This window comes from Conger conger, chromosome 8 (genome assembly GCF_963514075.1).
Source record: "Conger conger chromosome 8, fConCon1.1, whole genome shotgun sequence".
NCBI classification, from domain to species: domain Eukaryota; kingdom Metazoa; phylum Chordata; class Actinopteri; order Anguilliformes; family Congridae; genus Conger; species Conger conger.
Genome location: NC_083767.1, coordinates 57,643,133 through 57,656,122, shown reverse-complemented (window position 1 = coordinate 57,656,122; position 12,990 = coordinate 57,643,133). Strand labels below are relative to the sequence as shown.

Here is a 12,990-nt window from a genome sequence, read left to right as displayed (position 1 = left end):
CGCTTTATTGCCGCTTTGAGCTCAGGAACTGTTCCCCCGCTGAAGTGGCTTTTGGCACACGAATAAAAGCCCCCATGCCAGGGTAATTATTTCTGGAGGAAGCATGAGAAGTGCTGGTCTGAGTCCACATGGTGAGGCCCACAGGAGAGGCCTTTAAGCAGACCAAGGGGCCCCAGACAGGCACTGGACAGGGGCCTGAACACGAACGGGATGGCAACGCTGGATAAAAATACTTCCGCATACAAGCTTGAGGAAAGACAGAACAGCACATTTTAAAATAACATATACTGCATAACAGTGGTAGTGACACTATCAAAAACAGTACATTACTCCCTCTTTTCCCTATTAAAGTTTGAAGAGTAGGTGTTTAGTGTTCAGGCCCCCACTGGTTTTAGTTACCAGGAGCGATTGTTATATCAGTATTCAAAAGTTTAGAACAGTCAAATAACATATTCACAAATCACATATTTAAAACTGTTGATACTGGTATTCATTTAGATACTGGTAGTCTGTCTTTGGTCTCTCTTTCCGCCTGTCTGTTGGTCTCTGCATGCCTGCATGCAATCCACGTGAGTCAGAATGATTTCCTCATACTGGCGTGATGTACTGCTGTGATGTAGGGCGGCCTGTAGCGTAGTGGTTAAGGTAAAGGACTGGGACAGGCATGGTTGGTGGTTCTAATCCTGGTGTAGCCACAAAGCCGTTGGGCCCTTGAGCAAGGCCCTTAACCCTGCATTGCTCCAGGGGAGGATTGCCTCCTGTTTAGTCTCATCAACTGTATGTCGCTCTGGATAAGAGCGTCTGCCAAATGCCAATAATGTAATGTTCACTCAACAGAGCTGGAATGGGCCTACATTTCAAAATGTAAAAACCAGAAACTTCAAAACTCAAGCTCTGCTTGAACTGTCCTCGCCCTTCACGCTCTCCTTGATGGTATCGAAAGACTTAATTACCGAATGAGATTTCATGTTTTGGATTTTAAAAAAAAAGCTAATCAAAAGACATGGGGGACACGTCTCTGTTGACTGATCCTGTGTCCTCTGTCTCTATCTCCGAGGACACCGGCTCTGCCTGCGACTGTTTTCCTGGACCTGAATTCAACTGCCGCGATACTGTATTCAACAGGAGGTGAGACTGCCATTCAGCCTGCAGCGCTGGGTTTAAAATGGCTGATAAGTCTTATCTCAGACCTAAGCCAAAATTGGGCCTGATAATGCTGAAATGCAGTGGTTTATGAGCAGAGAGGAAGCCGATTCTTTCTCTGCGCTATGGTGTTGGTTAAATAAAAACCTCCATAGAGGACAGGCAGAATAGGGCACACAAGTCACTCTACCTAATTGGGAGAAAACTCAGAAAATGTAGGAGATGAGTGTGACAGTGGTGAGTCAGTGGCCCTACGAATGCTTGATAGCACCCAGGTACTATAGAGACAGCGCTTTTGATGAACATGTTGACAGGCGGGGTATGCTGCAGCAGCCTCAGGCAATACCTTTGAGCACACCACACAATGCCCTGACCACCTCAACATATAACATTTTTTATTTTATTATTTACATGCTTATTCACATATAGAGTATTTCCCAAGGCAATACAATATGTTTAAATCCCGCGCTGCCATTTTTGGCTGCGATAGTAATTTAACTAATTGAATCCAATACGCACAATAATCACATCAATCCAGCGGTAAATCCTTTAGAATGACTATGGCCGGGAAAAACAAGATTTGTTCCATTGGGATTAATGTAAGAATTGCGCAAGGGCACAGCAATTGCTTGTGCCCTTTCTAGAATAGCAACTAACCAATAGTGTTTGTCTTTATCTGACATCTGTTTGGTGATAAATACTTTGGTGTCTTCTACTGTGAGTCTATTTGGTAAATTATATTGTTTTCTGAGATTTGTGTGGTAAGGGATCATAGTTTTTCCATAATACTAAAAACTTCCAAAAAGGGTCAAATTCTCTCACAAGGCGTTAGCTGCAGCTGTTAAGCAACCCGAAAAGCAGATGAGTGTTAAATGAGTGAAAACATTTCACTGGAAATGGGAAGCAGCATTCACGGCGTTCCCCAGGGAGCAGTGTCAGGAACCCCAGATAATGCCGTGGAAGGCACCGAGGCGGACTCACGTCATGACCAAGGTCTCGTCCCCCGGCTCGTTCAGCAGCCCGTCCACGAACACCGACGTGCTGGTGAAGTTGTGCACGGTCCAGGTGCGGCCCTCGTCCACGCTGAACCTGCGGAGGCGCGGACGAACGTTAGGAGCGCTCGCGTCTTCATTAACCCACATTATCTTCCACAACAGTCGTTCAGTGCAGGAATGCGCGAATAATCATCTGTATTACCCCCGCGGACACCAGGGGGCATCGCCAGCGTTTTTCACCACCGGTATCGCGATACGGCTCTCACAGTATTAATGCCTCTGTTCATCGATTCGGTACGGACAGAACGCCGAATCGGACCGCAACCGAAATGCTAAACACCCTGAAGGTAATCACGGCACGCACGCCGTTGATATTAACGCGCGGGCATCGGTGGTGACAGGTCCCTCACGGCGGCGAATTGGACCCGCGCCCAGCGGCATTCCTTATTAACTGGAACTGCAGCTGCAGACGGCCTGATCCGCGCCGCCTCTCTCGCGCCGACGCGACTGCAGTTTGACTCCTCACAGCTCGGAGAGGGAGCCGGGGCGCTGGGCGCTGCGTCTGTATCTCCAGCAGAGCGGCGCTGTCCGGGCTCCGTTTCTGTAAGACCGTCTCTAATCAAACCGGGAGGAACAGGTCATCCATGACCAAATGTACTTTCAGAGACGGCAGCTGCGTTAGCGCTGCGTGTAAAAGCGCTGTGCGCACCTTAACTAATTTGTCGTGGCGGAAGATGCCATGGCGTGACCATCGCGTTGAAGCCCTTGCAGAATAACCTACTCTTCGTTTTTATTTATATGCTGCATTCTGTCGGAAAACCGAAATCGATGAATCAATTCGGCTAACTCCTCCCTTATCTCCCGGTATTACTGCTACAAGTCTAGGACTGAGGGAATCAATCAACACAAACAGTGTGGCGGCAGGCAGTGGGGGAACTGTGAGACTTGGAGCAAAGAGACACATAGAGATTCAAATTTCACAGCAGAAAAGGCCCAGCACTGCCCCGGCCAAGGTGCAGCAGGCCCTGTCCGCTACATCCAGAGTGAGCGTCTCTCCTTCCCCCTCTCCCTCCCATTCTCTCTTTATCTCCCTTCCTCTCATCTCTCTTTCACCCTACAAATCTCTTTCTTGTAATCTCTTTCCCAGCTCTCTTCCCCTGCATTTCTCCATCTTTGAAGTCTTTCCCACGCCTCTCTTGCCTCTCTTCCCGTCCCACACTTTATTTTTCTTTCATTATTTTGCCTCCTGCTCTCCCCTTCCCCCCGTTCTTCGTCCCTATCTCTCCTCCGTTCTCCCTCTCTCCTCTCTTTGCCCCCTCTCTCCTCTCCTCTCCTCTCCCTCCCTCCGTCACTGAGTCAGGCATTGGGAGCAGGTTATAAATAGCCCGTGCGTCTCCCCACGGTGGTAGACTGAAGGTCAGACAGAGGTTCAGCAGAGAGGCTGTCAGGACTGCAGCTCGGTGATGGAGTTCTGCCCCCCAGCACTCCCGCCACATGCTGCCAGTCACTGTGCTCACTCTGTTTATTTACACAGTGCCACTGAGTCCCTGCACTCAAACAGCAACTGTGCCTGCATTCATGTTTAGTTACACAACAAGCCTTCTTCCAGTCCAATTCCTTAGCTGTCTGTCTACCTACCCAGCCCAGTCGGTGTGCCTACCTGTCTGTCTGTCTGCCTGTGTGCCTACCTGTCTGTCTGTCTGTCTGTCTGTCTGCCTGTGTGCCTACCTGTCTGTCTGTCTGTCTGTCTGCCTGTCTGCCTGTGTGCCTACCTGTCTGTCTGTTCTGACTGTCAGTCTGTTCTGATTAAACACAGTACAGTACAGTAAACAGCTTCTACTGTTTATTTAATGTTTTGTTTTGTTGTATGTAGTGGGTGATGAAGCGAACAATGTACAATTTTCTTTGATTATGAAACGTTCCTGGAAATCGGAGGGTGATGTTTTACAGTCTGTAACTATGTGTTTCAATCATTTCGAAAGGATCATGACGTATTTTAGCTTTTTTTATGCTGATACCCTGGGATGAAAAAAGACCATAGCAGTATTCCGGTATTTGTGTATTTCAATACAATTTTCAGTTTGTTCAACCATTTGATGTCAACTTCATGTGAAATCAAAAAGCATACAGCTTTTGGGCTGTCGTATATAAACAAGATACTGTTTGTTGTTTTGAAAAAGCACATTTTAATTGGATAAGAGCAATATTTCTCTGAGATGTCAACAGAGCAAAAACACAGCCACTGATGGGCAAAGCGCATTAGTAAAATGTCAAAGTTTTCACAGCAAGCTCCAGAGGAAATTAGGTTGGAATTTGAAAAAAGCATTTCTGTGTGTGTGCAATGGGCTTCTTATATATGGTATAACATATCAACACTGAGGACCTTTAAAATTCTTTGAAAATCAGTTTTTCTGCCTTGTAATTGATGAGTTTGACTGTGTTTGAAGCACTACCCAATGAGAGAAACAGTCACTGAAATTGCTGTTCTTTTCAAGTTCCTTCAATAGACATACTGTACACATAAGATTTACCGTACAGAAGGACCTCAGTCACTGCTTGAACTGTCTGTTTGAACTGTTGTTTGATGTACACTGGTGCCTGCACCTGGCCGTAAATCTGTTCTATCCTTTTGTGTTTGTTTTGAAGTGTTTCTGTAGGCTGTTGATGAGTGTTCTACCTGCCCTATAGATTATGTGCATGAGTGTTTCTATGTGCCCTATAGATTATGTGGATGAGTGTTTCTACGTGCCCTATAGGTTATGTGGAAGTGTGTTCATGCCTGCCCTATAGATTATGTGCATGAGTGTTGGTATCTGCCCTATAGATTATGTGCATGAGTGTTGGTACCTGCCCTATAGATTATGTGGATGAGTGTTTCTACCTGCCCTATAGATTATGTGGATGAGTGTTGATACCAGCCCTATAGATTATGTGGATGAGTGTTGGTATCTGCCCTATAGATTATGTGGATGAGTGTTTCTACGTGCCCTATAGGTTATGTGGAAGTGTGTTCATGCCTGCCCTATAGATTATGTGCATGAGTGTTGGTATCTGCCCTATAGATTATGTGGATGAGTGTTTCTACTTGCCCTATAGATTATGTGGATGAGTGTTTCTACCTGCCCTATAGATTATGTGGATGAGTGTTGATACCAGCCCTATAGATTATGTGGATGAGTGTTTCTACCTGCCCTATAGATTATGTGGATGAGTGTTGATACCAGCCCTATAGATTATGTGGATGAGTGTTGGTATCTGCCCTATAGATTATGTGGATGAGTGTGTCTACCTGCCCTATAGATTATGTGGATGAGTGTTGGTATCTGCCCTATAGATTATGTGGATGAGTGTTTCTACCTGCCCTATAGATTATGCGGATGAGTGTTTATACCAGCCCTATAGATTATGTGGATGAGTGTTGATACCAGCCCTATAGATTATGTGGATGAGTGTTGGTATCTGCCCTATAGATTATGTGGATGAGTGTTTCTACCTGCCCTATAGATTATGTGGATGAGTGTTGGTACCTGCCCTATAGATTATGTGGATGTGTTGGTACCTGCCCTATAGATTATGTGGATGAGTGTTGATACCAGCCCTATAGATTATGTAGATGAGTGTTGGTATCTGCCCTATAGATTATGTGGATGAGTGTTTCTACCTGCCCTATAGATTATGAGGATGAGTGTTGATGCCTGCCCTATAGATTATGTGGATATGTGTTGGTACCTGCCCTATATTGGTAATTATCATCTTTTTGTCCAACTTCTTGTAGTTTGCTGTTTAAGTGTGACTTTTAATCCTGTAAAGTGGATCATACCTGAAAGGGCACCAATCAGTAAAATATATATACAGCATGATGATGATGAGAATTATGATGATGGCTGTTATTGTTGTTATTATTATTATTACTTGAGTATTTTCAGTGGAATGGAGGTGTCCTTGATGGCGACGATGACTCCGCCGTGGTCCAGGTACAGGATGTGATGTTCCTCCTCAAACACCTGTGAAGAGGACAGGAAGGCCATGGTGGCATTAGAGACGAAACAGGAAGCATCGCGTGAGCTGTGAGAAACAGGGGCAACAGGACCGAAGGACAGGAGTCACACTGAGGTCTGGTGAGCTAAAGACACAATGGAGATGTCTGGAGGGGTGGAAATCTAGGTTGAGACACATTTTGACATAAACAGAGAAGGTTGACCCCAGTATAGTCCTAGTCGGCCAGAACATTTTCTGTAGCCAGGCTTTCATCTGAATGCCAAGACGGCTTTTTACCAACTTTTCACTGACTTTCCACCACAAAAATACAGTATTCACCAGAAAGGAGGTAGGTTACACAGGAAACAGGGCAATACAGCTGACAGAAAAGAGGTCACACTGTAAGGGAGCAGAGGCGCAATGTTTCCTGTGAGGCCAGGCCAAGCCTCATAGCTGCAGGCCCGAATCTTGTCTTTGTCCCTAGCCAACTATGTCTGCGAGCCTACAGTGGAGACTGACTAGGAATTAGGTGGGTCCAGTTGCCCATGGTTCCTTAAATGATAGTAACAGGTACTGTATATTAGCTCCTCCCAATGATACATCATGTGCCCAGATAATAGGTGTCATCAGCGAAAGCCATTTCTCTCATCTGATTGGTACTAGCGCTATTCTGTAGCATGGCGTGGCCTACAGAGTGCAAAACATTCACTGGCTTTACAACGTAAAGTAATTCAGCTACAGGGCTCCCGGCATAGGTATGAGTGGCACATAGATAATTGGCCCAATTTGTGATAAGAAAATTGGGCACAACGAATAAAATGGGACAGATTGTGAAAAGTAAGAGCAGAGGGAAAAGAAAAGTGTAGGGCTACAGAAGACAGGGGAGAGAGCACAGGAAATGCAGACAATGAGAGAGGAGGAACAGGAACTCAGTCAAAGAAGAATACATAAGAAACCCAGGTCTCTGAAATAAAAACTATCAAATCAAAGTGTGAAAGCCAGTTTCATTAAAAAGGGTTTCTGACTGTGGTCTCCACACTCCATTCATAGGGTAAGGGGACGGGGCGTTTCACCTGTCTCCAGGATTTCCCACAGTCAGACGTGATGTACATCTCCTCCTTGTACTCTACCAGCTGGGAGCCCAAGTTACCTGCAGGGAGAGGGGGAGAGGTGATGGAGAATGGACCAATCATCCAGCCTCACAGGGTGTAAGAGGAACCACCGTGCATCAGTCCACATAGGCCTGGTGACAGCATGGGATCCCTTGTGTTTAAATTTGCTCCCTTTAGACTGATAAAGGGAGGAAATATTTCCTACTATGTTCAATTTTAGAAGGGATTAAGGCTCTCCCTCACTCCCTCTCTGCCAAGAAAGTATTTTTTGACACGGAATGTAATTTTCTGTCTTTCATAAGAATTAGAGGGGCCTACTGTGGTTGTTAAAGTGCTCTAGCTCCCTCTCTCTCTGTCCCTTTCTCCTCTTTCTCTCTCGTGGCAGAAAAGGGCCATGTGTTTTAACAAATAAGCACAAGGCTGGCTGAATGGAGCGTTCCGATATTGTCTGGCCCGCTCTCAAAAGACGATGTTTATCCCAGAAAACGCATTTACCCTGTCTATCTGGGCCAAGCGCAGGGGTGCTTTTCGAAAAGCAAACCAAAGGACCACTTTGTGCGCCTGTCAATAACGCACACAAAGGGGCAGTCTTTCAGAAAGGTGATTTTTCCCCTGTTATTGACTCACCGCCATTCTCTTTCTCTCTTTCACTCTTTCAGTCGCTCTCTCGCTCAGCCATTAGATATATAGGGATTGAATGATTGCCAGGGCCTTTTCCTGTTTGCATTGACATATCCTATGCTTACAGACAAACCTCCATCAGTTTCAGCGTGTTTGAAAACAGCTCCTTTGGAAACACACGACCCAGAAATGAACGCTCAACGTTTTTTTTTCCTCCCCCCCATCACTGGAGGTTATTATTCACAGTCTCACAAATATTACTTCCACCTCCTCTGGGAACTGAGATTCTCCTTCCCCCGGCACAGCCACGTTCCACACCAAGCCCACGTCTCCGTTTTCCTTTGCACACACAGCGTGTTTGGAAAAGGAAAGTACGGGGTTACGGACAGCAATGGGATGGAGAGGGAGGCTTCAGCACGGGGTTACGGACAGCAATGGGATGGAGAGCGAGGCTTCAGCACACACAACGTGTTTGGAAAAGGAAAGTACGGGGTTACGGACATCAATGGGATGGAGAGTGAGGCTTCAGCACAGACAGCGTGTTTGGAAAAGGAAAGTACGGGGTCACGGACACCAATGGGACAGAGAGCGAGGCTTCAGCATGGACAGCGTGTTTGGAAAAAGGAAAGTACGGGGTCACGGACAGCAATGGGATGGAGAGTGAGGCTTCAGCACAGACAGCGTGTTTGGAAAAAGGAAAGTACGGGGTTACGGACACCAATGGGATGGAGAGCGAGGCTTCAGCACGGGGTTACGGACACCAATGGGATGGAGAGCGAGGCTTCAGCATGGGGTTACGGACACCAATGGGATGGAGAGTGAGGCTTCAGCACACACAGCGTGTTTGGAAAAAGGAAAGTACGGGGTTACGGACACCAATGGGATGGAGAGCGAGGCTTCAGCATGGGGTTACGGACAGCAATGGGACAGAGAGCGAGGCTTCAGCACGGACAGGGAATGCTGGGTGAAAGTCAGCTGAACATTAAATCCAGCCAGTACAGTGTGTCTGAGAAAGATGAGCCACGATGTCATTTTTATGCTCTCAGTTCAACACGGTTCGAAGCAATTAAAATTAATTGGTTTAGAAATCAATAAAACAGAGAACACGAATGATTTAATTTGATAACGGCCAAGCACTGTAGCAGTTAGATTGGATGGCACCATAAATTAGGATATGAGCGTAACTGCACAGATGTACACACACACACACACACACACGCATACAAACACATACACACACACACACACGCACATACACATGCGCAAACATGCACACACATGCAAACACACACACAAACACACACACAGATGCACTCACAAACAAACACACGTGTATGCACACACAAACACATGCTCAAGTAAACACGCACATGCAAAACAAATGCTCAAGTCAACGCACAAAACACTTTCAAGTGAACACACTCAGACACACGCCTTCAGACACATATACTGTACATAGATATGAAACACAAAGCAAAAACAAATCAATCTAAGCTATAAATATAATACCGTTTCCAGAGGGTCAGAGCCCCTTGTGATGATACTAATCCCGGCATTATGTTGGTGCTTTTTCTCCCAGACACTCATTATGTGCTCCTTTTAATAGCCATCAAAACAAGGGATAATCACACTCTGAATAGGGCTGCTGCTCCATTATTTTTCATCAAGGGCACTAAGCTTGTTTAACAGAAAAATCCCAACCAGTGGGAATAATTCCCACGCTCCTCTGCACTCTAATGCCTGTTGATGTTTTTTTGTTTTTTTTCTCAACCTTTAATAAACAGACTGCGTACCTGACAATAATTAATATCGCCGAAAGAACCGCGTTGGATACCTTTAAAATGAAATCCCCCCCCCGACTCATCAATTGAGGGGCACTTCCTCATTGCTTTCTCCCTCCCCTAATCAGAAGCCTCTGCCTGAGGACTGTTGCCAGGGCGACTAACCTGCTCCCATGATGAGCCCGGGGGCGGAGTCTTTGGTGTGGACTGTTCCGGAAACGTAGGGGTTGTCGGCCCAGCGGAGGTGCAGGTGCAGGTGACACTCCGGCTGTGGAACACACAGGTACGGACGCTGAGAACGACCCAGCTTCAGACGTGTACCATAGAGTGTAGAATAAATATGGACCAACTGCCTGTGACATCACCCACTGACTATCCCATGGTCCGGTGAAGAGCGCTTTGAAACTTTTGCGTGCCGCCATTTTGTGCAATTTGGAGCCAGAGACTGTGCAGCAGGGAATTGGGAAGCCTTTATATGGCCGTGAAGTAGGCCGAGTGGGGATCATGCACTGAACGCGGTGCGATACAGCGCAGTGACTTGGCAGTAATGCAAACTGCTCCCAATTCATCCACAAAATATTTCTATATTGTCCAAATTGCTTAACAGATCGGTACACGGGGAGACATTAGATGAAGAAAAAAAAAAACACCAATTGCGACTACATTTTGTTGTGGGAAAGAATTATTGACCAATTTTTTTTACTCTTATTGTTACCATTGACTAACATTGAAAGAGGCTGCAACAATAACAGCAAATAACCCTCAAAAAGTAAGCCCAGTTTTGCCCAGGTCCTAAAAAATATATTACACTGCTGCTGCCAATCATCAGACGTTAGACATGCTAAGTTCAGAAAGAAGGTAAGGGCAGTGACTTTACTGGCCCGCAGTTTTCAGACTCAGGTAGAGAAGCTTAAAACAAGAAATCACACAAGAAGTAAGCAAGATCTGGGTGGATCTGGAATCAGTTGCTCTGCATTCTTTACCTCTACAGAAGCTGATCTGGGGTATTAAACCAGGAGAAAATAGACAGGAGACAGATCTGGGGTATTAAACCAGGAGACAACAGACAGGAGACTGATCTGTGGACTGTGCACTTGTAGGGATTACATTACATTATTACATTATTGGCATTAGGCAGACGCTCTTATCCAGAGCGACGTACAGTTGATTAGACTAGGAGACAATCCTCCCCGGGAGCAATGCGGGGTTAAGGGCCTTGCTCAAGGGCCCAATGGCTGTGCGGATATAATTGTGGCTACACTGGGATTCGGACCACCAACCTTGCCTGTCTCATTTACCATAACCACTACGCTACACGCCACCCTAGTCAGCACTAGCCGGTCAGGGTGCTTCATGAGAAATCAGTATGACCTCTCACCTTTAGGGCGGTCCTGGCTAGGTCAGGGCTACCAGAAGTGAAATTATGTTTCCCTCTAGGTTAACATATTTGCAGTGGCATACAAACAGTATGTGCGAATGACTGTGTGTGTGTGTGTGCGTGTGTGTGTGTGTGCGTGTGCGTGTGTGTGTGCGTGTGCGTGTCATCCCTGCGCCGCTGCTTTTTTCGGTAGCAACAGTCACCATGACAACTAAAAGTCCTCCACCTTCCACGCTCCGAGGGGTGTGTCATTCTGCACCTGTGGTTCACTAAATCGTCTATAGCCACACTATAATGGCGCACGATAAATCACCCAGAGAAGCAATTTAAAGCCACTTTGCTGCACTGTTAGATAGTACTTATTGCAGTATATTACACTGATTAAATGCATTAATCTGCAGCACATGGCTTAATTTATGAAATATTGTGTGGTATTAAATGTTGTCATCGATTTCTGAATCACACCTCTGTGCTGCAAGTACGGATAAATATTGGTAACCTTTCCTATGAATGTTCCTACTGTACATAACAGCTCCTTCATAGACATTACATTACATACACTACATATACATTACATAAATATGCATATTTTGTCACTGGCATACTTTCAGTTTCATTGGAGACATACACCATATGCCTATATGAAGGTGCTCTATTGTGATTATGAAGCAGTTACATACACAGCTCTAGTGTAGCACCATTCTGGGAACATGTAATCAAAATGTCTTCGTGCTTAAAGTAAGTTTACTATAACTAAGGGATTTTTAATTTATCACACAGAGCTGCAAATCTAGCAGCTCTTGTGTTTGACAGACACTGGAGTTTAAACTCTTATCACCTCATGTCTGATAGTCAACAGTGCTGGCCAGTGCACTGGATTAAATGATATTTGCATTTTCCTCTCCCTGGTTACATGCCTTTAGGCCATTTAGACCTGAAGCACCCCTCCATGCGCTTCATCCACACTAATCAAGAGTAAAACTGGCTTCTAAGATGGCACCCTGAAGCTATCTCTGTTTAATCTGTCACCCTGCCCACGAAAGAACACGAGTGGGATTTGACTTTGAAACTGCTGGATCGATGGCTCCCAATTCTGGCTCTGCAGCGGAGGAGAAGGCGTTTAATTAACATTGGCCGACTTTGACTGCGGTGTCATGGTTAAGGAGCAGGTGTTAATAATGTCCTTAAGGAAAGAGATTCTGTCTGAATCGTTTCAGTATAATATAAAGCTGTGTAAACAACAAGGGTTTTGATTAACTGAACCGCAATACTGTACCATCATCTGAAAAATATCACTATCTCCATTATAGGAAATCATGTACAACATATGAACGATATGTCCAAAGACTGCTCCAATTACACACAGACTGTCACTCATCCGTGACAAAAGCCATGTAAGTGTGTGTGCGCGCGCGCTGGAATCAAAGATATATCAATTAGGTAAATGTCAAAAGTGAGTCATAGAACCAGAACACCTTGTGAAATGTGCAACTGGGAACCATACTAGACTGCTTTGATTCACCTATGGGCTCATGTATTCAGGGTGCGAGTGTGTGTGTGTGATTGTGTGTGTCTGTGTGTGTGTGTGTGTGTGTGGCTGGGTGTGTATGTTTGTGTATGTACATGTGTCCCTCAGTATATTTTTGTGTGCTTGACATCTTCGCATGGGTGTAGGTAGGTGTGTTGTCTTCAGGGACATATACAGTATATGTACGGATTGATATGCTAAGCCTGTGTACATGCATGTATACGCATGTGTCCAGGGATCACACAATGAAAAAAGAGTGATGTCATACATATTGTGCCCAATCCTGTATCTGTGAATGGTGCCCTATAAATGCAGCCCTGTGAATGTTGCCCTGTGAATGGTGCCCTGTGAATGCAGCCCTGTGAATGTTGCCCTGTGCATGTTGCCCTGTGAATGTTGCCCTGTGAATGTTGCCCTGTGCATGTTGCCCTGTGAATGTTGCCCTGTGAATGTT

At 45.6% G+C, this 12,990-nt stretch overlaps 1 protein-coding gene across 4 annotated transcripts in view; it reads right to left on the bottom strand.

Moving 5' to 3' along the window:
* Positions 1-12,990, bottom strand: part of sorcs2 (sortilin-related VPS10 domain containing receptor 2) — a 304,931-nt gene that overhangs the window by 24,034 nt on the left and 267,907 nt on the right. For all 4 annotated transcript variants that reach the window (XM_061250798.1, XM_061250794.1, XM_061250795.1 and 1 more), the window contains exons 11-14: positions 9,796-9,898; positions 7,190-7,266; positions 6,051-6,142; positions 2,125-2,232 (exon numbers count right to left, since the gene is read on the bottom strand). In XM_061250798.1, the coding sequence (XP_061106782.1) occupies positions 2,125-2,232; positions 6,051-6,142; positions 7,190-7,266; positions 9,796-9,898 (380 nt within the window). The remainder of the gene's footprint in view (positions 1-2,124; positions 2,233-6,050; positions 6,143-7,189; positions 7,267-9,795; positions 9,899-12,990) is intronic.